The 27,275-nt window shown below is 41.7% G+C and overlaps 2 protein-coding genes across 5 annotated transcripts in view; one reads left to right on the top strand and one right to left on the bottom strand.

The window, feature by feature from the left end:
- Rhoq (ras homolog family member Q) overlaps positions 1–3,811 on the top strand; it is a 35,431-nt gene extending 31,620 nt beyond the window's left edge. For 2 of the 3 annotated variants that reach the window (XM_063262566.1, XM_063262565.1), the window contains one exon: positions 721–3,809. In XM_063262566.1, the coding sequence (XP_063118636.1) occupies positions 721–876 (156 nt within the window). In that variant the 3' untranslated portion in view covers positions 877–3,809. 3 annotated transcript variants of the gene reach the window in all.
- Pigf (phosphatidylinositol glycan anchor biosynthesis, class F) overlaps positions 1,073–27,275 on the bottom strand; it is a 28,104-nt gene continuing 1,901 nt past the window's right edge. For both annotated transcript variants that reach the window (NM_001398970.2, NM_001398969.2), the window contains exons 3-6: positions 25,474–25,565; positions 23,853–23,969; positions 12,880–12,988; positions 1,073–1,383 (exon numbers count right to left, since the gene is read on the bottom strand). In NM_001398970.2, coding sequence (NP_001385899.2) covers positions 1,270–1,383; positions 12,880–12,988; positions 23,853–23,969; positions 25,474–25,565 — 432 coding nt within the window. In that variant the 3' untranslated portion in view covers positions 1,073–1,269. The remainder of the gene's footprint in view (positions 1,384–12,879; positions 12,989–23,852; positions 23,970–25,473; positions 25,566–27,275) is intronic.

Genomic DNA, 27,275 nt, shown 5'->3' with positions numbered 1-27,275 from the left:
GCAGAATAAGCTAAGTCCCTACCCTGCTCTTAGCAGACTGTGTGTGTGTGTGTGTGTGTGTGTGTGTGTGTGTGTGTGTGTGTGTGTGTGTGTTTTGTTTGTTTGTTTCTTTGAGGGAGAGATTACAACTCAAAAGGAGTGAGCATAGAGCTAGAACGCCAGAAGACGACAGGAAGGTAAAGTAAGGGACAGAGCAGCCGGGCAACCCTGGAAAACAGACAAGAAAACGACTAAGGTCTACACAGGGAAATCAGTGTTCTCTCCCATCTGGCTTACTGTGTCTTAGATATGGCAAGCATCTCCCACATCGGTCTTGGGGTTTGGATCCTTGGAGATTCATTGATGCTCAACCTTGACCATTGAGAAGGCACTCCTGAGTATCACTGTCCTCCTGTTTCCCTCTTCTCTTTGTCCCAGCATTTTACTAGTGTCTCTTCCATATCCTTTCTCTTGCCACAGAGCAGGACACCTTGGTCATTGCCATGTCCCCAGCACCTAAACAGTTGCTTAATGTGCAGTGATTCTCTAATATTTGATGAATGAGTTTTCCATAGAGAAACCTGGAAGGCCACACACTAGTATTTTGACACGTGTCCCTCTGGGTACTGTGAATGTGCACAGTGAGGCTCTTTTTATACAGCTATATTATAACCTCCCTTTTAATGCGTTGTTCCTGAGTTGTATAAACTTTTCTCTAACTTTGGCTCTTCTCCTTCCCAGATCGGCGCATGCTGCTATGTGGAATGCTCAGCTCTGACCCAGAAGGGTTTGAAGACTGTGTTTGACGAGGCTATCATAGCCATTTTAACTCCAAAGAAACACACAGTAAAAAAGAGAATAGGATCAAGATGTATAAACTGTTGTTTGATTACGTGAGAAACATCTTTAGTGGCCAAGGAAACTGTCATTTCTCCCAGAAAGCATTTGAAATGCTACAGCAATGTCCTGACCTCTTACAATGAAGCAGTTTAACTTGAGGGGGGAGGGAGCCTGTCCTCAGCATCCTACAGAGTTCATTGAGAATGTTTCATAAAGGTCTAAGCGGCAGCGAACAGCATCTGAAGCCACAATCTACTATAAATACTTTATTTCAACTAGAAGGTACAATCTCTCAGGGGTTTCATAGTTAAAAAGCTACAATCACATCATGTTGAAATGACATTTAGAAAACCACAGTGCTGTAAATGGACGGCTCGGCTTTGACCACGTACACTTCTGCACAGCCCTTATGGACTCTGCACAAAGAAATCACTTCTCTCCCTTCTCCTCTTAATTGTTCTTGTATGTAAGTTGCTTTCTATTCCAGTATATCCAGAGTGGCGAGATAACCAGGCCAGCCACGTAGCCAAAGGTCGCTCCGAGTGTACAGGAGATGGGCCACACCTAAGGAAAGAATTGAGATCTAAGCCAACCGATGCTTTATTACACTTGAGCACAAATGAAGTGTACTGCACACATTTCTATAGTGAAGCTTAGTGTGCTTCATAAAGAATGCCAAGTTTAATAGGTCATGACTGCATTGATCATAACACTAAAAGTGTCCACATTTTAGTTAATGTGCATTAAACAGTAACATGGCCTCTGGCAACTGTAGCTCTAGTTTGCTTTTATCTAAACTGCATGAAATACATGCAAAAGTAACATGTAAAAATGGGTCATTGTTTACCATAATCCTGAACTCAGTTTGGCTCTGAATTAGTTGGCCATTTTTCTAACTCCTACACTGGCTGTGTACATCAAATGAAATAAGTGAGCAAACCTTAGAAACGTTCAGTCGTGTGAGAGGAAAGACGTGGGATGCGAGCATGTCACGTGGAATTTGTGGTTATCTCTTCCATGGTAAGCTGATGGCCACTTGGAGCTGCAGATAGTGTGTCCACAGCAGAAGGTCTACACACCACAGCTTACGTACACACCTAGAGCGTGAGGCAAGAACACACTCCCCACGCTACATCTCACTAAGCCAGAAATAGAGGAGACTTTTTAATGCCACAGACAGGGTGTGTGTGTAAAGTCTTGCAGACACCTTCATGTCCTTTGTAAAGCTTATCTGGTGTACTGCAGCCTTTCTTACCCTTCTCTGGGGAATCGGCCATCCAAGTGTACTGGAGGGAAACCATCCTAATAACTGGCTGCTACCTCGTTGGCTTTCTTCTTCCGTCTGCTATGGATCTGCCTTATTCTAAATGCCATGCAACAGACAGTAGTGTAGGCAAAGCTTCCATGAACCACCTCATGCAGTCTGGGGAAGCGCAAGCGAATCCACACATTGGCACCAGCCTCCCTTAGGTTCAAAGTTGCTGTTGCTTAAACTACGACATCTGTCTTTAGCAAGCTTCTGTTATCTTCCATGGTTTGTGCTTAAGCTTGGTCTAGTGCACAGATTGGGTAATGGAACACTAAACATTTATACTTGAAAATGACAGCCTTAAATGTTCATACCAGTCACAAATCTAGATGTACTGTCTTGCATGTGAGCTTTGTAGGAGTTTTTAAAATATGAGCACCACACTCCCCACGCGGTAGCAGACCGTCTACTGACAAGAGCTCTCTTGGAAGTGGACGCAGGATGTCCTCAGGCAGTGGCGGTTCACATTAGGTATATCATGGCCTTATTTATGTATGCTCAAATGGGACTTCTGTAATTTTCCCATTTAGTTTCGGTCTGTTTTTAGATAGAATTGAAAGAAATTGTATAGTCGGCTAACGTACTAGCTAAGTTGTCAAACCTATGATATGAAGGAATCAAGACAGTAAAGTATTATTCATTTCCAAGTTGCCTTTGGAGATTTGATGGTTTGTTTTTTTCTTCAAATCTACATCTGTGAAACCCTTGACACTCGGTGTGTTAGCAATGAGATAAAGTCAAGGACTTGCCTGCTTCAAGAGAAAAGGATTAAGAATCTAAAGGTGCAGTGGTGTCACCTCAGTCTCCTCATGTGTGGCCGTGGGGGGACGACCGTGTGTCCTAGTCATTCTTGAGCGCTTATCACTCTCTCCTAGTTGACAGCAGTCCGTTGGGCTTCAGCTTCTCCAGATGGTAAGAATCATGTACACAGACTGTTTGAACTCTAAGCAGACGATTGTATCATCTGAACCTGAGGTGCCTTAGGTACTCTACTTACCTTGATGGGGTTTGGAGTTTCCCATTGCTTGTTAAGAGCTCTTTGTGTTTGTTATTTAATATTTCTTTTTGCAAAATCTTCTCTGCCACTTTAAGCAGAAAACCAAAGATTTGTTTTCTATTCATGAACAGATTATAGAGAGACTGCCTTATTTTCAGACGCATGTCTTCATTAATGGCTTAGGTTGCCACAGAAATTCAGACTAATCTCTGGAATAACTCTTTCAAACTAGTGAAATATCTGGGAAAGAAAATTCTTCTCAATGTTTTATTAATATGAACTGTGTTAGTAAGAACACTGCTTCAAATAAGGTCATGTGTGAAAGAACATACAACAAATTATAGTTGGTTAGTGTTTGCATAGAAAATCTGTTCTAAAGCCCTTTAAAATGTTGAGGGGAATCCTGCACTCTAACAGCCTCTCTTTGCTAACGTATGCCCTTCCTGTCCTTGCAGGTACATTGTAGCTCACTCGTGATGAATTATCATATTTCAATACACAGAGCTTGAGTTCATACTACTTGTTATCTTAGTTATTTTACATACTGCTTCCGTTTGACTTTCAATGATTGGTTTTAAATACCAAATTAAATGCTGGTTTGTTGGTTGTTGTTTTTAAATGATTGTTACTTCAATAGCATCCCCTCCTGACATATGGAGTCATAATAAAATGAGATGCATAGTTTACTGTTTTATGTAAAGCACTGAACTTCTTACCTTAGGAGTTTTTATTTAATCCCCTCTCCTCTGCTGTGTGACGGCTCACCCTGGCAACCTGTAAGCTCTTGCGTCCCCTAAGAAGGTCAGGGTGTGGGGGAAAAAACAATCCTAATGGGTCCCAGCCACATTCTTATTTGCACCAAGTTCTGTTTTAATCACTCTGTGACTTCAGTGTGGTTCTCTGTTCTCAAACACACACACACACACACACACACGCACACGCACACGCACACGCACACGCACGCACACACTCACTCACACACACACCCTTTTGACATTTGCCATACTTCACCTCCAAAGACTGGAAAATAAAGCAAATGTTGTTTTCAGTGTTTTCCTCCTGCCAGGGGGTAAGGCTTGGAGCACTCAGCAATTCAGTCACATAAGACTTAGCCATCCCTGCCAGCAAAGTAAACTTCGAATGATTCCCTAGTGATGCCCCAGGCTTTGTGGGTACCAGGGTGCTGCTGTGAGTCCCCTGCAGTACAACTCGCAAGTCCTTAACTGTTGACAGTTCTCTCTTCCTCCCGGCTTTCTCATGATTACTGTAAAATGTTTAAACCACACCACAGCACAGAATTCATCCTGACTTATCCAGTCAGCCTAGTTTAATTATATTTTAATAATGGGATCTTAAGTTTTCCACTTAAAGATTTCCTTGTTTCACAGATACTATTTTTATTTTCTTCATGCCACAATATTTTAAAAAATCTGTAGCACCTATTAGCTAGTTCAGCTGCAGAAATATAAATATTTCTCTAAATTATCTGAAATAGCTACATATAATTATTGTTTTATGTAAGGAAAATAGGAAATTGAAAACAGAGACATTCATATTAAGAAAGCCATTCCCAGGGTTTGTCACCAAAGTGACAATCATTTTATCTAGTTTCCTTAGCTTCAAATGTTTCTTTAAATGACTCAATGGAAGAACCATCTCATGTGCATAACAGTGTAACAACCAAGTAGATAAACTTACAGGCACCAAAGGAAACCGTTTAAAGGATGAGCGGCTCCATCAGGTGAAAAGCCAGCATCCTCGGTATGCATCATGCACACACCTCTCATGCCCGAAATCAGGAGGCAAGGAAGACACGGATGGGGAATTTGAAGCCATGCCGTTGTTTTAGGGTCACTGTGCTTTAATGGAAGCACAGAATGCAAAAGTGACTTGGGGAAGGAAGAAAGGAAAAAGAAAGAAAGGCTTACACTTGCACATCACTGCCATCTAAGGTCGTCTGAGTAAGAACTCACACGGCTAGCAAGCGCAAGGCCCTGGGTTCGATCCCCAGCTCCGAAAAAAAGAAAAAGAAAAAAAAAAAAAAAAGAACTCACACGGGGCAGGAACCTGGAGGCAGGAGCTGATGCGGAGGCCATGGAGGGGTATTTCTTACTGGTTTGCTCAGCTTGCTTTCTTATAGAATTAGGGACCACCAGCCCAGGGGTGGCACTGCGCAGTGGGCAGGGCCTCTCACATGGATCCCTAATTAAGAAAATGCCCTCCCGGCCTGTCTAAAGGGTGATCTAAAGGAAGTGTTTTCTCAACTGAGGCGCCCTCCTCGCAGATAAAATCAGTTAGCACAGCCACAAAGCAAGACATTACCTCACAAACCCCACTCGGCTGCATTCCTGTGACCTTGTACTTCAGAGGCTGGCAGGGTAACAACAAGGGAGGACCACCATGAGTCTGAGGCCAGCCTGGGCTACAGGGCAAGATACTATTTCAAAACACAAGACACTAAAAGGGAAAACAAAACTTCAACTCAATCTCTGCCTCCCTTCTCCCCAACTGGCAAAAAAAAAAAAAAAAAAAAGCCTTGCATTTAGGGCTCCATTACGGTCCTTCTCATAATCAGGTGCCTGTGGATTCACTTATCACGTGACCAAGAAAGGCCAGTGTTCTCAAAGTAATAAAAATTAATAAAGATTTTATATTACCTAGCATAGAATTGGAACAAATGAAACCTGTAGTAAAGTTTTTTTTTTAAGAAATAAAATATTTTCATAAGCCAAAAAGCACTTTTAGATGTATAAACTGAATGTGTGGTTGTTTTTTTCCCCCATCAAATAAAAATTGTCTGAAAGACACAGTATGGTCTGGGGCAGATGGATGACAGTTAAGCGCACGGTGCTCTTCCAGAGAACCTGAGTATGATTCCCAGCACATGGTGGCTCACAACCATCTGTGACTTCAGTCCTGATCCTCTGTGGGTGGACGTGCTGCATGCATGTTATATGTAGACATACATGCAGACAAAACATGTAGAATAAGTACTTTAACAAAGAGAGTTTAAAAGAATGCAACAATACAAAAGTGTGTGTCCACTTTGACTTGGGAGGAAACTCTCCTTTGCTCAGCACAGCTATGCAGGTTCACCAGTTCTCCACTGTGCTCTAAAGGTAAAACAGTGAGGAAGAGCACAGGCTCTGGTATTACACAGACTGGAGTTGAATCTTGGCTTGAAGAGGTCTGTGGTAAGCCATCCAGCCAGTCTGTGCTAAGTTACAAACCCTGTTACCTGCAGGCATTCACACATGGCAATAATAAACACAAATGTAAAACATCATGATGCCTTTTCCCAGTTTTACTAGGATAGAAAAATCAGTATTTATGAAACACTCATTTTTAAAAATTACAGATACCACAAATTCTTAAATAATTTGAAATTAGAAGTCATAGGACTATAACTGAATGTTACTGCAAAATGCCAGAGTAGAGAGTAAAACAGGTCACGGGTCTGTCTCATTCTGAATGAAGACTTGTGTGAATTTAGGTTAATTGGTATTTCCCTTACCAAAGGGATTGTACTGTGTTAAACTAAAATGTTAGCGTACCATTTACATGTTTCAAGACTGGGGAAAACTAGTATTTAACAGAAGATGGTTTTGGATTAAAGATCTGCTCACATCAGCTAATTCTGCTGACAGGACTATGGCAGGACTTTCCTGAGAGACTTACTGGCCCGGCTCACTTATGTGTGTGCATGCGTGTGTTCAGAAGTATTTATTGTTCCTTTGACAGGAGTCCTGGCCAGGAGTTCACTGCTCCACAAGTAATAGGTTCCTAAGTATGTGTCCCTTGCAGGAGAGAGGTCAGAGTAAATGCAGGTCAGTGTCCATTACTATTAGCAAACGGGAGCCAGAGGAACAGGTGTTTGTCACTTGTGTGTGTGTTCTACAGCGGACTACAGCTAGGAGAACCCAGGCTGCTGCACTTATGTTAGGAGAACCCAGGCTGCTGCATTTCTGTTAGGAGAACCCAGGCTGCTGCATTTCTGTTAGGAGAACCCAGGCTGCAGCATTTCTGTTAGGACACAGACTGCTGCACTTATGTTAGGAGGACCCAGACTGCAGCATTTCTGTTAGGAGAACCTAGCAAAGCACTCAAGACCAAACTGAGAGGAATTGTGAGCGACCACCTGAAGGCGGCAGCTTTGTCACATGGGTTCTAACAGTCAGGCAGCTGAAAATTTGTTCAGCACAATAAACAAACCACTGAGAAGAGCCTATGAGAAACAGGACTGACAGCCTGGGCTCACCTTCCTTTGTATCTGAAAAGAGAGGAACTCCCCCTCTGCAGATCACCCCTTTCTCCTCTTTACTCTGAGGGTACCCACATCCGGAGGCACCCACACACCTGTAACTCCAGCTCAGGGTCTCACCACCACTTCTGGACTCCATGGGCACACAAGAGATATGTGCACAGATACCCACACACACACAAACAAGGACACCTTAGTAACAAGTAGAAATCAGAAAATGATAGAACATGGCACCTGTCATCTTTCTATGGCCGCAGGCTACATACATGTGTGAGTACACAGAAAAGAAAGGCATGCATTTTTTTCAGACAAAGACACTATAAATTAGCTTTAACAATGCTCCTACAAATATATTAAGATTTTGGTCTAAAAATACAGACATCACCAGAGTGATCATGACATTTAAAAGAAGCAATGTGGGAAAGGAAAGCAATTTAATATTTAAGCTATTCTAAAGAGAACAAAAGCTCTGGCTTAAAAAAAGAAATAAACACAGTGTTTCGGTCTCCTGCAGAGAAGAGAATCGTGGTGTAGGTGGGGTTCTTGTTTAAATCCCAAATCTTCTTCTTGCCAATTAAATACCAGTGAGCACGACGTGTCTCCCCTCTCCCACACTTGGCCTTTGTGGTGGGTACTAACAGGAGTAAGATAGAGCTCGCTCTGCTGTCATCATCACATTACCTCTGGCATAGAATCAGACCCACACCTGGTACACAGAGACCTACAAATGATACTATGATCTATTATTATGTTCTATTATTATCTGAAATGTCAGGCAGAATTCAACATGATATGAAATTCAAGTAACTCAAACTGGTTTAACAAAATATAAAAGGAAAGAAACTCACATAGGAGTGCTAGCAGACAGAACAAGACACAGAGGAGGAGAACTCAGCATAAACAATGAAGCCTGCATCTGCTGTGCAGGAAATTCTGTCAGCTTCTTCAGGGGTCACAGCATGTAGTAGGTGCCTTCTACCCTGCTTTCTGTGACCAACTTTTGCTGTTTTCTACACAGCACAGAGGTCTTCCTTCATGTGCACAGACCTATCACCATCTATCACTAACTACTAAAATCACTGAACACTCACTCATGTAGGTTGAAAATAAGTTCATGGACATTAACTTTCAGTGAGCTTTCTCTCTCTGTCAGTTGAGGAAGAATCCATCTGAAAACTGAAATTTGTCATTATGGAACAGTTGATGCCAGGCCACAGGAATATCACACAAAATCAAATTTGAGTTCAGAGCAGAGAAAATGGCATTCAAACATGTGTTCATGTATGTGTATTTCTAAAGAAACCAGATGTTCCCATCTCTAAAACACAACAAGCATCACCCAGAGACCTTGCTGAAACATGATTTACAGTCCTCAAAAGTGCACCTGGCTGCAGGGAACGAAGAACTAAAAGCCCCTTTTGCCAGCATGCTATACTGACAGGAGAGTTTAGACAGTACTATCTTCTCATGGAGTTCTGCTCTAGCAAATTCTCCACGTTTATGAAATGCCTGCCGTCTGACCTGGCAGACTCTGTCCATATGATTAACCGTGAGGCCTTGCTCTGTGTAGGCTGAAGCACTGGAAATAGCCGAAGCCCCACAGAACCTTGTTTGCTGAAAATGAAGTGAAACCACCTCACTTATTAGAAAACAACCAAAAACCACTGGTAAGAAGCTGAGTAAAATCTGAGAAATGTCAGTTTTATTCTTCCCCCATCAGTACATATTAGACTTTAAAAGGATCATAGAGAATAAGCCAGCCATTAATTTAAAATACCCCAAAAAACAACAACAAGATTAAACAGCCAGTGTATTCCATCTAAATGAAATCTTTGAAATATTTTAGCCACCTGTAATAACTTGGAATCAGCTTAATCTTTTAGGAGGTCTAGAACTCAGGAGCTACTGGCTCAGGGTAAGTAAGATGCTTGTCACAGAGTGCTAAATGAGGTCTGGTCCCCAGAGCTCTCAGAAAGCTACACAGTTGACCAGCCGAGGACGTGGGAGCGCAGACAGAGGTCCTGGAAGTTAAGAGAGTAGGCTTGACTGGTGTGTGTGTATATCGAGGCCTCGTCAGTGGACTTCTACATGTGCAGTAGCACATGCGCTTATACACACTCTCAAAGACAAAGTCAGGTGTCAGGCATTTTGGCCCATGACTGCAATCCCAGGACCTGGGATGTGCTGAAAGTAGGATCAAGTGTTTTGAGGCCAGCCTTGGCTACATACAGAATTCCAGGCAAGCCTGGGCTACAAAGTGAGCCTGCGTCAAAGCTATACCTTCTCCAAATGTCATAGGTCAAGGGAAAACTACAATATTTTTAAAATCTGATGTTAATTTGAATCTAGTTCACTCTTTATTGTAAATACTGAAGGAGAAAAATTAGTAAAAAGCCTAAATGATCTAAAAATGGACAACTGAACTGTAATTCATGTCTTCTAAGCAAACTTAAACACATGCTTTAGTCAGTATGTCTGCTTGTCACAATTCAGTTTCTACTTCTGTTATCTTGCAGGGAAGTTCTAAACATGTAAGATCAATTTTTTATATCATAAAATAGGCAATCTATATACAAACTGACATTTTACCAACACATTAAAGCTTATTCTATATTTAGATTTAATTATACTAACTGAAAGTCCTGAGTCTCAAAGTCTGAAACAGTTCCTGTGCCCTTTTCAATAATTTTGCCCCCCAACTTAAGCAGTGATGCTCTTCAGTGAATGAGCGAAGCATGGGTGACGGCACAGAGATGCCAGCAAGACAACCAAGTGGGGTAGAGCTTTGCCCAAGCACTAAATCCTCAACAAGGACATGACAGCCACCACGGTCCCCACGCCTCCCGAGACCTGCACATGACAATCAGAACAGGGCACACAGCAGATTTACTGAGGGCCATGGGAGACACAATGCTAAGTGAGGGCACAAAAATGCACCTAAAACCAGGCAGTCTGCTCTCCTGAAAACTCAGGTCCTGTCAGTGAGCGACACAGGAAAGATTTAGCTCCACCCACTGTTGCCTAGAATTCAGGATTTCAGCAAACGCTTAAGAAGGACAAGTGTAAAATTGATGCTATACCTGTGAGAACCGAAAACAACCTAACATTCCAGTTCTGTAACTCTTCACTAATACACACTAACACCGTGATATAGAGCTGAAAGGAAAACACATTAAAAACATGTACATGATGAACAGCTCAGGTGCAGAAAGAGCTGCAAAAACTCACCATCAGAATACAAACGATGGCATTCTCCCAGTGGGTGAAAAAAAGCGAATGTTAACTTTCTGTAATAACTATTAACACAGCTTAAAGTTAAAAGGCAAATAAATCTTCTCTTTGAAACAAGAAAAACATTCTCTCCATATTGGAAAAAAAGTACGCCTTTTTTTTTTTTTTTTTTTTTGGTTCTTTTTTTTCGGAGCTGGGGACCGAACCCAGGGCCTTGCGCTTCCTAGGCAAGTGCTCTACCACTGAGCTAAATCCCCAACCCCTAAGTACGCCATTTTTAATAGCACAGTTCTTACTAGAGAAATTATCAGGAAAAGTCATGATACTGCAGATTAAGGACGTCATCAGTGCACTGTAGCAACATACTGGCGACAAGCTAAACAACCCAGAGTGAAGTTTACTACACTATAAATAACTATACAGCAGAGAAGCACAGTCTAAAACAACTGGAAATTAGTGAGACAGGATTTTGGGGACAAAAAAAGGCAAATGTGTTTGTGTGCCAAGTTGACACAAAGTATGGAGTGTCCTGGCTAGTACTGTCAACTAGACACAGCGTCATCTGAGAAGAAGGCCTCAACTGAGGGACTTCCCAGTGCAGACTGGCCTGTGGGCATGTCAGTGGTGGCTACCTTTATTGTTAATCAATGCAGAAGGACCCATCCACCATGGGTGGCACACATACCATGAACTCATTCCATAAAGCATGAATCTAGAAACAAGCAAGCCAAGTGGTGTTTGATCCTTCAAGGTTTTGCTTCAAGTTCTTGCCTTGAGTTTCCCCTTGACCTTCCTCGATGATGAAATATAATCTCGAGTGTGAGCCAAATAAAGCTTACCCTCCCCCTAAGTTGCTTTTGGTCACAACAAAGTTGTTTATCACAACAACAGAAAATGCCAGCACATGGTGACACATACCTGTAATCCCCAATCCTAGGGAAGGAAAGTATGAGGATCAGGAATTCAAGGCCACACTCAAATATAAAATGTATTTAAGGCCAGCCTGGGCTACATAAGATCCTGTCTCAAAACAACCATATTTTAAAAACGGAGATAACGATGCTGGGTGGTGAGTATAATCCTACTAATCATGAAGCATGTGTAAGGGGATCCTTAGTTTCAAGCCAGTGTGGATGACACAATAAGCTCAAGGTCATTGTGAGCTAAGCGAGGAGGTCTTGCCTCAAAGCACCAAAGGTAGGAGTTTGGCTCAGTGGTAGTGTACTGTAGGTTTCCTCTCAAACACCTACCTTTATTTTAAAACGATGCTGGGGCGGGCAGGACAGCTCAGTGGGTAAAGGCGCCTGTTGCTAAACCCAATAACCTGCTTGCTGGGTTGTAGAACATACTCGGTGGAAGGCAAGAACCTAGTCTGACATCCACTCTCGTACTCTAGCATGCACATACCCACATGCACGCCCACGCCCACAGACATGCCCACACCAAGACACGCCCACAGGCATGCCCAGGCCCACAGACACGCCACACCCACAGACACGCCACACCCACAGACACGCCACACCCACAGACACACCCACAGGCACACCCACGCCCACAGGCATGCACACACATAAAATAATGTGGAATGCTTTTTTAAAAAATTACTTTGCTATATGCTTTTTAATATATTTCAAGGGAGTATTTAATGTGGCATCAATCTAGTTAATAATATATAATCTAAGATCAGAAGTGTAATAGCTGGAAAGAAAAGATGAAGAAAATAGCGCCCTGTGTGTATTGGCAAAATAAACTGTTACACGTGTAAGGCAGGGACTAGCGTGTGACTGCTCTGCAAGATGAGGTCCTGAGTTTGGGTCACCGCACCCATGTGAAAAGCCATAGTGATGACACATTTGTCATCTCAGTACAAGAAGGTGAAGGCAGGAGGATCCCAGAGCTGCCATGGCCAGACAGCCTAGCCATTGCATAATCTCTAGGCTCAGGGAGAGACTGTGTCAAAAAATAAGGTAAGCCACAGAAGACACTGGATGTCAACCTCTGACCTTCACACAATAAATGCATAAGTACGCACACGCACGCACACACAGTCTGAAGAAGAAGCCTTCACCTATGCATACAGAAAACACAGCTGGATGGTAGGTAGACCCCAGCCAACATGGATGCCTGTGGCTGGGCAGTCCCCTAGACTGCTCTGCCTTCCCTCCTTTCACAAACAATGAAATACCTGGCATCACACGGCAGCTTTCTTCAGCTTTCCTACTGCTGGGCCAACATGCATTTGTTAAAGTCTCTGAAACCAACCTGCCATGGTCTTTCCCAATCCAGTGGAATAGGAAATGCTCCAAGCCATGCTCCTATGAAACTAGAAACTGTAGTAATCTGAAGACTGTTCTCCCAAACAGATGTAACTCTGTAAGACACAATACATATGTCATTGGCAGATTAGGTCATAACAGCTAGAACAAACTGATGCTACACAAATATTTTCATCCAGTTAACATAATCAACTCAAAATGACGTAGAACCATGAAGATGCAAATGTCTTTCCATTGGACAGGCACTGTGAGAGGCAAACAATACACGGCAACAAACACATCCTCTTACCACAGCTCCTGAGACCTTCCCCCACAGGTCACTGCCATTTCAAGTTATATGCCTTTCCAGAAAGGGTCTATGCAGGTTCAGTTATGCACACAGATTTATCTTACATATAACTGCATAAATGAAATGTGTGTATGTACTTTCCCAATTAAGACTTAAATGCATCATGTTATAAGCCCAATGGAGATTTGTTTTCTGCAAGAGCAGCTATGATAACCCATGTATGGATGGAGAATGGTTTTCTCAACTCGTCTTCTCCATGCTACCTTTCATTCACCCAACTAGACAAATTAGGGCCAGAGAACAAGAACTTCCAAAGCCCTCCTGACAGTGGACATGGTAGCTCTCAGGGAAGGCTGGTGCTAAAGCAGTGACTTCAACGTCACCGTGTACTATTGTGGCTGGTCTTGGCTACTTTGTGGGGTCTTCTCCTTCTCACATTGTATCCTCCCCAATCCTGTTTCACCCCAACACAAGGTAGGAGAGGAACAAGGATAGAGGAGAGAGGAATTAGGAAAATCACTGAATCTCATTTCTTTCCTTTTATTTCTTCTCTGACCACAACTACTACAAACTGCGGCCAACCTCTGAACGACCATCAACCACTCACCCCACCTCTTGGGGTCCTGGCATTTATGTGCCCTCTGAAAAATTCCCAGAATTCCAAACGTCACACAACTGTAGAGACTATCTGCAGATTGGACAACCATGCCTCGGCTAGAGCATGAGGTAAATCATAGCCTCTGCGGACAGTCTGAAGCGGCCCGTACCCCCACACCTGGGATTAAACAAAAGCACATGCTTACAATGTTTCTGTGGTTTTTTTTAAGACGCCAAAATTCCAGAATTCAGTAACCGTCTCATATGTGAATGCTTCAGTCAGAATAGTGTTTAGTAAGGGCCCACAACAATACAGAGTGCAGCCACAGACTCACTAGCTCACAATGCGGGGTGGGGTGAAGTAAGTCAGTGAAAGGCAGCATCTTCTGGCTGGCACAGCAGAAGAACAGTTATTTGCAGTGAATTACAGACATCCAAGTGAAAGTCAGGTACTACAGCCCTGTCCACTGACATCCCACATCTAAGGGATTCTTGTTTCTTGTAAAACTCTGGGCTTGGGGGAAGTAGACAATCACCGTCTATCCATATTTGTATTATTTATTGAACATTACTGCTCTGCACTTAAGGTAATGTCTGTAAATGCTAGACAGTTTCAACTAGCAGTCAGCAGGAATAGGAAAAACTATTCCTACACTGAAGAGGAAATAAACTGACTTAAACAGAGACTGTCCAGAGACCGTAACAGATTCTCAAAGGTCAATCTTCACTAGGTCTGTGGGGACCGATGACAGCGCTGGAAAGACGTGTCTGAATACAGAAGAGGAAGTCATCGTTGAGGGAGTAAGAGGTGTGAGACTGTAAGCTAGAAAATGCACTACACATGAGAGGCCAGCTGCAAGATGGGAAGAGGCTGAGAAGCAAGTTTGTAAAAACAACTCAAAGCCACCTGTAATTCCGGCACTGAGGCTGTGAGTCAGGAGGAATACTGCAAGTTCAAGCCTAGCTTGGATCACATAGCAAGCTCTAGTCCAATCTGGGATACAGGAAAAAAAAAAATCCAGCTTTATTGAGTATAGCAAAACCAAAACCAAAACCAAACCAAAACAACAAACCCCTAGGACATCCTGTTCGGGCCACGTAACTTACATAAGGTTATAACACAGTGGTTTTCAGGACAGTTTTTTACATGACCATCACCAGCCATGTTTACAATATTTTAATCACTATAAAGTATTCACCTATCAGCTGTAAGTCTCCATTCCTCATTCTCACCGCCCTAAGCCACCAAGTTATTTTATGTCTATGCATTTGCCTGCTCTAAGTTGTTCATTTAAGTGGGCTCAGGTGACATCAATTCTCTTACTGATTTTTTTCCCCTTAGAATACTCTTTCCAAGAGTCATCTGTGGTGTTGCATGTGCCAACACTTCAGTCACACCCTATCAGGGGGTCACACGCCCTTGTATATACTGCAGACTTCATTCCTCCATACAATAGTTGATGAACATGAGTTGTTACTGCCCTTTGGTATTAGATATACTGCTACTAGGAACATTTATGTACAAGTCTCTGTAGGGACATGTGTTCTCACCTCTCTTGGGACTGTACCTGAAATAGTTGGGTCACCTGCTCTTTAATCATTTGAGGAACTGACAATTTTCTTTTTTTTTTAAAGATTTATTCATTTATTATATATAAGTACACTGCAGATGTCTTCAGATACACCAGAAGAGGGCATCAGATCTCTTTACAGATGGGTGTGAGCCACCATGTGGTTGCTGGGAATTGAACTCAGGACCTCTGGAAGAGTAGTCAGGTGCTCTTAACCGCTGAGCCATCTCTCCAGCCCGACAATTTTCTAAAGCAGCCCAAACAGTTGATGTGTGAAGGTTCCAACTTGTCTACATCTTCCTAATAATCTGTGGGTGACAGTCACTCTAGCCTGAAATTCTAGTGTGAAATGGTGTCTCAGTGCAGCAGACTTATGGTTAAGACTGTGCTAAAGTCATGCTATGGAACCACTGAAGGACCTGAATCAAGCTAATGATGTGATCAGAGCCACTGGTGGCTAGAAACAATTCCCTTCAGCTTTTTTCATTATTCTAGCACATCTGTAACTGACTTCTGCTTATTAAGATAAATAGTGCAAATATCACAGAGGTTGATTTCAGTTTTGATTGTTTGGCATATTCATGAGTGTTTGTGATCCTACATACAAGAAATGCTAAAAAAAACAAAAAACAAAAAACAAAAAACAAGACCTATAAAACTATAAAGGTTCCTGTAGCCTGTATTTTTAAGTAAATATATTTGTCAAAAATAACATCTTTCAAATCAGATTAAAGTCTCCTCCCCTGATTTCTATACCCTATAGAGATGCTTCATTTTATATATATATATATATATATGTGTATATATATATACACACACACATACATATACATACATATATATGTGTATATATGCATATGTATTCCAACATACGTGTTTGTGTGTATATACATTTCATGTATTATATTTCGAGATTTCATTTCTTTCTGCATTTCATAACTGTTGGAGAAGAGCTCCTTTTGGGAAGCTTGGGGATAAAGGAGCCCTGAAGCAGCTGGCAACTCCAGCATGAGGGTTAGCTGACACAGCTGAGGCTATTAGGGTGTAATTCTATTTTCTCCACTCCTCTTCTTCCATGGTTCAAGTTGTGTCACTTTTACAGTATCTTCTCCTCCATATCCCTAATTCATTCTAGTATTTTCTTGACGTCATGAGCCACTTTCATATAAACGCTGAATAACTCTTTCAATCAGGAGAAGCATCTTTGACTTTTCTTTGCCCTAGGAGCACATTACTGAGTCTCCTGTCTCCGTCTGTCATGTTCTCCACTTACTTTATGCCTCCAGCTCCTTTCACATCGCTCATTCAATCTGATTAGCTCAAACTTTACCTTCCTGTTAAATTTTGATTTTCTAGTTTGCTTTATACTTCTTGATATTCCTTTTGTTGTTTTGTTTTGTTTTTTTGAGGCAGGGTCTTTCTACCTAGCCCCGTCTGTCAGGAAGCCACTACGCACACAAGGCTAGCCTTGAACTCAAGAGCTCTGCCTGCCTCTCCCTCTGAGTGCAGAATTAAACTTGGGCACCATTCAGCCACTTCTGGATATTTCTAATGTATATTTTATAAATGTGGTTTAGGTTCTAATTTTGTGGCATTGATTCTGCAATCTGGTCTTCTTCATTTTGGCTGATTTTCTCATCTTTGCTCTTTTTATTAAATAAATCTGCATGATAACATGCTTTATGGTAAACTGTGAGATTTGCTTGGTTTGGTCCAGGGCTGTTTTCTCCAGATCCCGTTACTCATCTGCCTGTGCACGTGTCTCTCCGTCCTCTGCCTCCCCATCTTCCCTTCTTTGTTGCTGTACCGCGTCCGTCTCTCTAGCTCACCCTTGCCATGGCAAGCTGTGTTGGCTACTGTCTGCTCAGATGTAACAAATAAGCTCACTTTGGTGCTGTCTCCACGTCTTAACTGGCTCCATCTTTCCTGTTTCCTTGGATGTTCCTGTAGGCTTTACTGGATGTTCCTGTAGGTTTTTATCATGAGTCAGAAGGAAAGAACGGAGAAGGACAAGGCAGACGCTCGCTGTGACTCTATAGTAATACTCAGCTGAGATGCAGTAAGTGTGGATCCATGATTCAAACGTTAAATAATCCTGGCCAGGGTTTATACATCCTTTCAGAAACCAGATGGACCTAGTATAGCGCCGTCTGTGCCCGTGGCAGAGGACCAGTAGAAAGCAGTCATGAAATTCATAAAAAGCAAGGAGACCTGACAATAGTCAGGGAACGGCTGTTGTGTTGGTAAGAAAACTAGCTGTGCACACATTCTCTGGATTAGAATCTTAATCTGACTGTGTCAATGAGCTGCCCTCGATCCCTGAGTTCTAGTCCAGGAATTTAGTTCACAGAAACTCTTGTCTAAGTTTTGCTGAAACAAAGATGTACTTCACATTACTTACAATTGTTAAAAACAAACAAACAAACAGCCCCTTGCTCAAGTTTGATGAAACAAAGATGAACATCACCTTACTTACAACTGTGAAAATGTGATAACATTCAATAGTAAATTAATCACAGAGTATTAATGATATGATGATTAGACTAACTTGATCATAGTGACTGCTTCTCCTTCTCAGTAATCAGGGCATAAGGAAAGAGAGCTACTGCCTTCTCTCATCTCTAACAAGGACAAGGACCAGAGAATCCCTAATAGGCAGTCACGTGCTATCTGTATGCAGAAGCACCCACTGTCTATACTGCAGCATAGCATGTTCCTTCACGGTAAAAACAACACAGCCTGAGGTCTCATCTCATTTAAAGATAGGATAGTTGTGCTGTGCAAATGTGCTATGCAAAAAGTGGTACATCGTACACATACGCACAGAGAACAATATTCATACCATCAGTGGAGCAAAGTACACTATAAGGCAGTGACTACAACCACTGCTTTCCTTTCAAAATGCACATTACATATGAAGAAACAAAACTGAGTACATAAACTGTAATTAGTGCCTCTTTATAGTATCACAGTAGTAGGCTATCCGACCTATGTTTAATTACTTGAGGTTTTAACATGATTTAAAATTTAAATTTATAATTTATAAATTTATAAATTTATAATTTATAATTTAAAATTATATACTTTTATTACAAACTTTACACATTTTACTACTTACTTACATACATGCACTCTCTTGTAAAAAAGAGTGGAGAGAAAAGCTGAGGCAGGCAAGTTCCTCCTAACTAATTCTTTCAGGACCGACATTGGCTTGTTGTCACTTCACAGGGTTACATGCTAAACTCTCTCAAGTGTGCGATCACTGCTAACGCTGTCATAACCATAGAATATCTGTACATAAACCATAGGGCTGAGAACAGACTAAATGGCCTATTATTCTATGAAGAAAGGTAAGGTAATTCAGGAAAGGCTATAGATCACTCTTCATGACAAAGGCCTAAGTACCATCCATGTTATTTGACTTCTCTGACATTCCTTTCATCAAATGTCAACTCTAACATGCCCCTTTGAGTGCCTTCAGTATGTCAATGTGTTAGCCACTTGAACGCAATTAATAGTAAGCACATGTGGTTTAGACAGGTTCTCATCACAAAGTTTAAAGATTTTGAAGGAAGAGGGGTGCAACTCCTCCTGGTGGCTAAGTATGGGTTTTCCCCAGTAAATAAACATTAAATCCATTGCTTCTTTGCTACTAATTTTTTTCAACCACATTCGGACTAAATGTGTAGTAGAATTTATTTTATGTGCCTGGCCCTTTAAAGGACCCTATGCCCTTCAGTGTCAGTTGCCTCTTGGAATTCTGGGACAGGAGAGGCTATGAGAAGCCAGTAGAGGTTGAGACTGGGAGTAGGAATCAGGGGGTAGCAGAGAGGTGGTACAAAGAGACAGAAGAGTAGGGTCAGAGAGCAGAGGGAGACGAGAAGACAGCTGAGGCAGCTGAGACAGGAGAGGCTGGGCTGAGCCAGAGAAGACATTGCTAGAAGATATAGAATCCACAGATAAAGTGTTGGATATAAAGAAAAAATAAAAGCCACATACGGTGCCTACTTTTATAAGCATAAATTTTCAGCCATTTACTTTCCTTTCCTCTTAATGTCTGTGGTGGTTTTCTCAATATAAAATCTATATCAGTGTAGAGATGACAAAGCCAGACTTGGTTGTCTCATGTACAGAATAGGCATTCCTGAGAGCTTCCACCTTGACAAGACCATCCTATCCAGGAACGTTTTTTAGCTCAGGTGACCAAATAGCACAAAGGAACTGACAAACCAAAGCGTAAACTTGAGTACAAAGCATAGGTCTGTGATAGGTAACTGCTACACTTCTCTATAAGAAAGTCCACAGGCTAGACAGACAGATGGTGCAGCTGTGACGAGCACTGACTGCTCTTCCAGAGGACCTGAGTTCAATTCCCAGCACCCACACGGTGGTTCGTGACCATCTATAAAGGGATCTGAGGTCCTCTTCTGGCCTGCAGGTGTACTTGCAGACAGAACGTGCACACACACACACACACACACACACACACACACACACACACTCACTCCACAAGTGAAAGAAGCACACTTTGTGATAATTAACAAGGCAACAAGCTGAATGAAATTTACAAATGGAGCACATCCAATATTATGCATAGCAATAAGAAGAAACCAAATTACTTTCTGTCTTCAGTTTCTCCACAAAACGTTCTCTTGAAGTTGGTTTCATTTACTTTTCTGGAATAACTTTAAGGGTAACTGTTAAAATAATGAAATTAAGTGTCTAAACTTCAAAAGCATCAGAATTGATCCTTTTTTCTCAGGACAAAATTCTCAGTCTTCAAGCTCAAAAGTTTAGTTTTCAGTCTATACATGATTGTCATCTGCTCAACACTGAATATACATGAATGCAAATAAATGCATTAAACCCAGGGGAGGGAGAGGCTCAGTGGCTAAGAATGCCTGATGCTCTGTCAGAGGACCCAGGTTTGACTCCCAGCACCCTCATGCCAGCTCACAGCTGTCTACAACTCCAGTCCCGGGGACCTGACTACCTCTTCTGGCCTCTAGGTACCAGGAATACATGTGGTACACAGACATATATGAAAGCAAAACACTTATAAACATAAAGTGAATAAAAGTAAATCAAAAAGTGGTTATTTCAGTTACAATAGTACAGACTGCTTATACTGATTTGAGGTGGGGTAGGATATGATGTCAGTTCAAAGTAGACCTGCTCCCCCTCCACATCTCAGGTTCATTTCATGGCTTGTAAGTACACTAACGAATGTGGAGCCATAATGCCTTCTGCTCCACTCGTGACCTGGGCCATGCACACATCAACTGAATTAACTGGCAGAGCCTTACGCTTCTCTGAGTTATCCATGCACTGCGCTTGCTGGTCTGTTCCAAACCAAATACAATGACTGAGACAAACCGTGCGGGGTGGCAATACGGTACACAGATGCTGCCGGTCTTCTTAACCTACCTGACAAGCACTTGCTCTTTGACTTTACTGTCTTCCTCAGTCTGGCAACACCCCTGAAGAGCACACATGCATTTTAGTTTGATCATATGAGATCCATGAGAACCCATGGAGCCAAGCAGCTTGTCTGAGATGACGACTACGTAACGAAGGCACAAACCCACTTTCCAACCCTGGACCACTAGCATCTTACCGCTGAATCCAAGTCCCAGCCCCGTTGCTCACTGACTGTGAAACACGAGGAAAGGATTCATCATCCTTCAGGATATTCAGCATCTTCATAAAGAATGTTTGATTTTACTTCATTATGATTTCATGGCATCCCACAGGCTGGTAAATGGCAAGGTTTGTATTACAAACTGACTTTTTTAACCACAGTCCTTAGCAGCTTGCTGATTACCTTCAATTGATTGCACATTGGAAACTTTGGGAGGGTAGCTCTTACAGTCTAGTGACTTTTGGTGGCATCTGAGAAACCTAGCAGCCTCTATTACAGCTCTAACTTCAGTAACCAAGAACCAACTCAATATCAGTACCTAGTGGTTCTCATTGTGGGCAAAGCTCAAGTTTCACAAGCTAAGAAGCTCCAGTGGAAAGTGTCCTGCATGTCTGCCAGCTAGTCAGAGATAACCGGTATTCCTCAAGCTCCTGTCGTCTTCGGAAGTCAGTGCGACCGACTGTTCCTTCCACCTTCCAACTCTGAACACAAATGTTGCATCCTATACACAGGCTTTAACCTTGGCGGGTTTTGTTTGGTTGTTTGGTTGGCTCTACGAAGACAGAACTAGATTCATGGTCACTTGGGGACAGCAACAAGGATGTAAGAGTGTACTTGTATTTGAAGTACTAAAGATATTCTAAAATTGACTCTGGTGATGGGTATGTATATCTGTGGCTATACTAAAAGCCATTCTGTCAAACTTTCCAGTAGTTGACATTTATGGAGTGTGAATCATATCTCAATAGTTTTTAGAAAATGGTGCCTCCCATGAGCTGGGAAGATGGCTCAGCAGGTATGCTGGCTAGTTTGTTTGTTTGTTTGTTTGTTTGTTTTTACAACTTGACACAACCTTACATCATGAGAAGGAAGAATCTCAGATGAGAAAATGCCTAACTAACAAAGCAGGTAAAGACATCTGCTGCCAAACCTGCCAACCAGAGTTTCGTCTCTGAGACCAAGTTCCAAACTTGCTCTCTAACCTCCACACGTGCCCTATGGCACAACAGCACCCACACGGACATGGACACTTGTGCATACACACACAAATAAACTAGTAATCTATCGCTCTGTGTCCCAATTGTATGCTTACTCCCTGCATTATAAGCTATGTCCATGCACATGTGGTGTTAGTTCTTAGCATTGCAGCACCATCTCTCACTGCTCCATAATAACTGACAAGGAACACATTTCAAGGCTTTTCCTGGAAAAAATGCTATTTAATGGAATGTCTATGTGGTTGAAGCCTTTTAATGTAAAACTGTGCTGCCATTTATTAAGTTCCTGGTTCTCTTCTGTGTCATTAATGAAGTCTCCGAGCAGACGTCTCGAACTCTGTCCTTTCCTATACAAAAATCTCTCTGCTCTTTGCGACTGACTTTTTGCAAAGTACAGTAGGTTTTAGAACACATAGGTCAAGGGACAGAACAGCCATCTGTAAAACCAGATGACAATGTATCCAGCAAATATATAACTTAGGACACAAAACTCAGAGTTGACTAAATCACCAACCTAAACAAACTGTCAAAGTTTCAGCAGTTTCTATATTTAAAATTTTCAAATTAAATAAAAGAATTCCATTGGAGATACCATGGTTATAATGTGTGTGTGTTTTTATGTGTGTGTGTGTGTGTATGTGTGCGTGCATGCATGTGTGTGTGTGTGTGTGTGTGTGTGTGTGTGTTTATGTGTGTGGTGGTGGTGGTGAGATTCAGTTGTTATGCTTTTGTTTGTAGAAACTTTATGATTAGCCAGCACTTCCAGAAAAATAAATATATAAACACAGCAAGACCAAAGCTACACACACATACATAAAATAATACTCATTACCAAAGAAAAATGTAATTTATAGAGATAGGCTATGCAGAACCCACCCTGTGCACTCCTTGTGCAGGTGAACTTCAAATGACACAATACCAAGCTTGCTTCAGTTTTATGCTCCCTTAACACCCTGTAGACAGTATCTCTCCCTTTTTAGGTTTCATCAAATCTTCTATTTCTGACCCAACTCATGACAGATCAGTCAGTCCCCTTACAGCCCCTTTCTCTGCTGCTTCCTTCCCTATCCTCCAACACTTTTAGTGGCTTAATGCCGGACTCATGTCACTCTTAGCCCTTGATCAGACGAGGTCCTCTGAGTATTCTGGAACCCACACAGAGTGAGGTAAGGGGGAACACAGAGTAAATGCTCACAAAGTCACCAACAGGGCAAACCCGTGAGAACTAATGCAGCTGGTTTTCTTAGTTAAAATTAACCATTTTTAGTATGTATCATTCCAGGGGCTTTAAGGAAGCTAAATGTTAATCTTAGCTATGCTGAAAATCTATATGGTAGCTTTAGAATGGAGATCTGGGAACACTTGCTCTTTCGTATCTTACCATGGGAAAGACCAAAGAAGAGACCATTAGTGTAAACACTCGTAGATTACTATGAAGTGCTAGAAATCCTTGTAGTGCTGTACCTGGCCAATGTGGAGGAAGGAGCTGCGGCTGTCACTGTCTGGGATCCTCTCTTTCCCGCCTCTCACTGTCTGGGATCCTCTCTTTCCTGCCTCTCACTGTCTGGGGTCCTCTCTTTCCTGCCTCTCACTGTCTGGGGTCCTCTCTTTCCTGCCTCTCACTGTCTGGGGTCCTCTCTTTCCTGCCTCTCACTGTCTGGGGTCCTCTCTTTCCTGCCTCTCACTGTCTGGGGTCCTCTCTTTCCTGCCTCTGTTCCCTAACCTCACCGGCTCTTTCTGCCATCCCTGAGAGCCAGCACTGCCTACAAACACTCAGAGAATGAGTTTATGGGCACGAACAGAAAATATTTCCCTACTTCCTTTAAATTACTAACATCACTAAAGTGTAAACTTTAAACTTACCCATTTCTACTGAAAACTCTCAGCCAGGCTTTGAGATTTGGTCCTAACAAACACAGACAAGGTACTGTGGTAAAAGTAGACAAAACAACTGCAAATAAAAAGGTTTCCAGCACCAACCTAGGAGGAAAGAACACTGTTAACTCTCAAAAGTATTAGTGGTGATACACACATGCACAGCACAGCCGTCTCTGCAGCACACGCACCCTCCAATACCTGCTTCACACGTCGCCTCGAAACACTAAATAAGGACTCGACTACTCTACAAGCCAAATTACCTGGTTCTCATCATAGATTTCAAAATGTTAAAAATCTGAAGATTTATACTAAGGTCTCTTGCAAAAACAAAAAAAGACATCTCAATTTTAGATAATTAGCTTGCTTTCTCATCACTTTCCAGAACTCTCAAAGTTGAACTGCCTTTTTTCTCACATGAAGAGACTAAAGATCAGCAAGTTTCACCTCAAGAGTTTACGACTGAAGTCTAGCAATTTGGATGTTGGTAAAATCTTGAACACATTGTCCATTCATTGATTCTTTTATGATGGATTAGATAGAAACCATCTTCCATGACAAGGCTTCCCTGCTTTGCTTAAACAGAACAATCTGCTAGTTTAATGTGTATATACAACTCTGTGTGCGTGTGCGTGTGTGTGTGTGTGTGTGTGTGCATGTGCGTGTGTAAAACCACTCCTTTCACCATCATCATTAATCACTGCCAAACTTAAATGTCTCATCTAAGAAATATTTATGAATTAGCTTCCACTAGTTTGAAATTGGCTGAGTTTTAAAAACTATAAAACTTTAATATAAACATTAGTATTTAAAAGGAATCTATGTACCTTACAAAAATAACCTCAGCTACTCTAGAATCATATTTATGAATCATTGAAATGCTATTTATAACCAACTTACACCCATTGCAATAGTGAGTTGCCTGCAGAAATCAAGGTATATCCAGCGTGTAGGCCTTGGCCAATGATAGCATCAATGCCTCCCAAATCATAAGCCAATCCTAAATACACTTTTGTAGATGACCACATTGTGTTATAACGCCCAAAAAGCTGGACATCTAGAGGTCTTTAATGTACATTTATTACTATAGCATACAGTAATGGTGCTAACGTACATTTATTACTACAATATATAATAATGGTGCTAACGTACATTTATTACTACAGTATACAGTAATGGTGCTAACCTGCCCTACAGTATACAGTAATGGTGCTAATGTACATTTATTACTACAGTATACAGTAATGGTGCTAACCTGCCCTACAGTATACAGTAATGGTGCTAACGTACATTTATTACTACAGTATACAGTAATGGTGCTAACCTGCCCTACAGTATACAGTAATGGTGCTAACGTACATTTATTACTACAGTATACAGTAATGGTGCTAACCTGCCCTGCTCATATGTAGAATTGGGCATCAGAAACTAAACAGCTGAAATGTGACAAGGTTTAATTGTCTTGATGTTTTTAAAACAACAGGACAATGACAACTGTCTCCTACCTTGACACATTAATCAAGCCTGCTATGGTCCCATTCTAGCTGCTAAAGTTAGCATATCATTTAGGACTCACACGGTAAACACAAAGTAAGCATTCAAGACTCACTCCATCAGTGGTGCTCCATACAGAACAAAGATTATATGAAGGAAAAAACAAGACGCGAGAAAGTAGAGCCAGCATCTGACAACTCGGGCTACCTGAAAGAGAAAGGAAGAATCTCAAGACTCAAGACGATACCTAAGACCCATACACTCTGCCGGTTTACACACAAATATAACTTGTTGCCATGGTGTCTGAAACAGCTGGACGTCCTTTGTCGGATAACCTCGAATTGGATCTCATGTTTCATCACAGACACAGCCCTCAAAACAGACTTCAAAGATGGGGCCAGCGAGTGAGCTCAGCAGGGAAAGGCTCTGGCCACCAAGCCTGACCACCAACTCAATCCCTGGGGCCCACAGGATGAAGTGAAGGCCTACCCTCTGACCTCGCCACCGAGAGCTGTGTTGTGTGTACACGGTTTAAAATGTGCTCTTTGTGTTTTGTAATTATAGCATCTGAAGTTCCAGACCATGTTCTAGGCATGGGCCCTATTAGTAGATGTTCAAGTGTTTCATGTTTTTTTAATAGTTTATTCTGCAACATGAATACGATTTGGGAAATTACTTAGTGTTTTGCTTTTTTGATGGAATTTACCCAGTTTTGCTTTAAAATTAAAAAAAAAAGCATAGCATTCATTATTTTTTGTAATTCATATCTCTTTATATAATAAGGTCACTGTGGTTTTTGTATCTCAAAACTCAGTTATCAATATTTCTTAAGTATTAATAATATCTCAGTCATACCACATAACAGAAATAAATTTTTACTTTTATGCTGGTATGGTGAGTAGCATATATTTGTGTGATAGTTGTCTTTAGAGGAATAGAATGAATATTTTGTGTCTGTGTATGTGCACATGTGTGTTCACAATGTTCTAAAAGGGAATTAATCATAGTATTGAGTATTCAGTAAGGATTTTAATTTAACATAATTGTTAAGTGTCATAGCACAATGAGCATTCCAGAAAAAATTAATTCTAATATCTGAAAACATTTAACTGTTTACACAATGCCTCATGTGAAATAACAGTTGCTATGACTTAATTTGCAATTAATCTAGAAAAATCACTTATTTAAGGATTCAAAAATATGGGTGTGGCCTTGACCCCTCGCCGAGGGAGCTATTGACAGTTGATAGCTACTAAGGCAGACAAAGTCCGTTTTCCTTGGGAGTGTGGTCCCTGGTAGGCTGACCAAGCTCCAGTGGATGGCCCTGCACCCACTCAGATATAGGGTTCTAAACATTCTATCAACAACAACAAAGGTTATGAGGTTGGCCAGGTACCCCCAAGAATAGAGTAGGGGATGAATGCATGTTATCGAAACACACTGTGTGCAAGCAAGAAATTATCAAATAGAAAAATATATTTTAAAAAGTACAGGCCTAGGGGACAGTTCAGTCAGTAAACAAGGACCTGAATGGATTCCTGGAACCCACAGTAAAATGTCAGGTATGGGCACACTAGTCATCCCAGCACTGGGGAGAGAGGATGTCTGGGGCTCATTGGCGAGCCAGTCTAGCCTAACTAGTGAGCTCCAGGCCACTGAATGTCCTGTACGGAGCAGGTGGACACTGTTTCTAAAGATAACACTGGAAGTTGTCCTCTAGCCTCCAAATGCATTTGCATATAGCATAACCCCTCCCAACACACACACACCTAAAAATATACAAAAATAAATGAAAATAACTGTAGTGTCTTGTACGCTACCTTCAGTGATGACATAAAACCATGCTTACTCAGGTCGCTTGCATTGTGATGCACTGAAGGAGTCATAATTCCACAATTAATGCACAACAAGGATCTA

Source organism: Rattus norvegicus, chromosome 6 (assembly GCF_036323735.1).
Source record: "Rattus norvegicus strain BN/NHsdMcwi chromosome 6, GRCr8, whole genome shotgun sequence".
Classification (NCBI taxonomy): domain Eukaryota; kingdom Metazoa; phylum Chordata; class Mammalia; order Rodentia; family Muridae; genus Rattus; species Rattus norvegicus.
The sequence above is the reverse complement of the archived record's forward strand: the minus strand, read 5'-3'. Positions and strand labels throughout refer to the sequence as shown.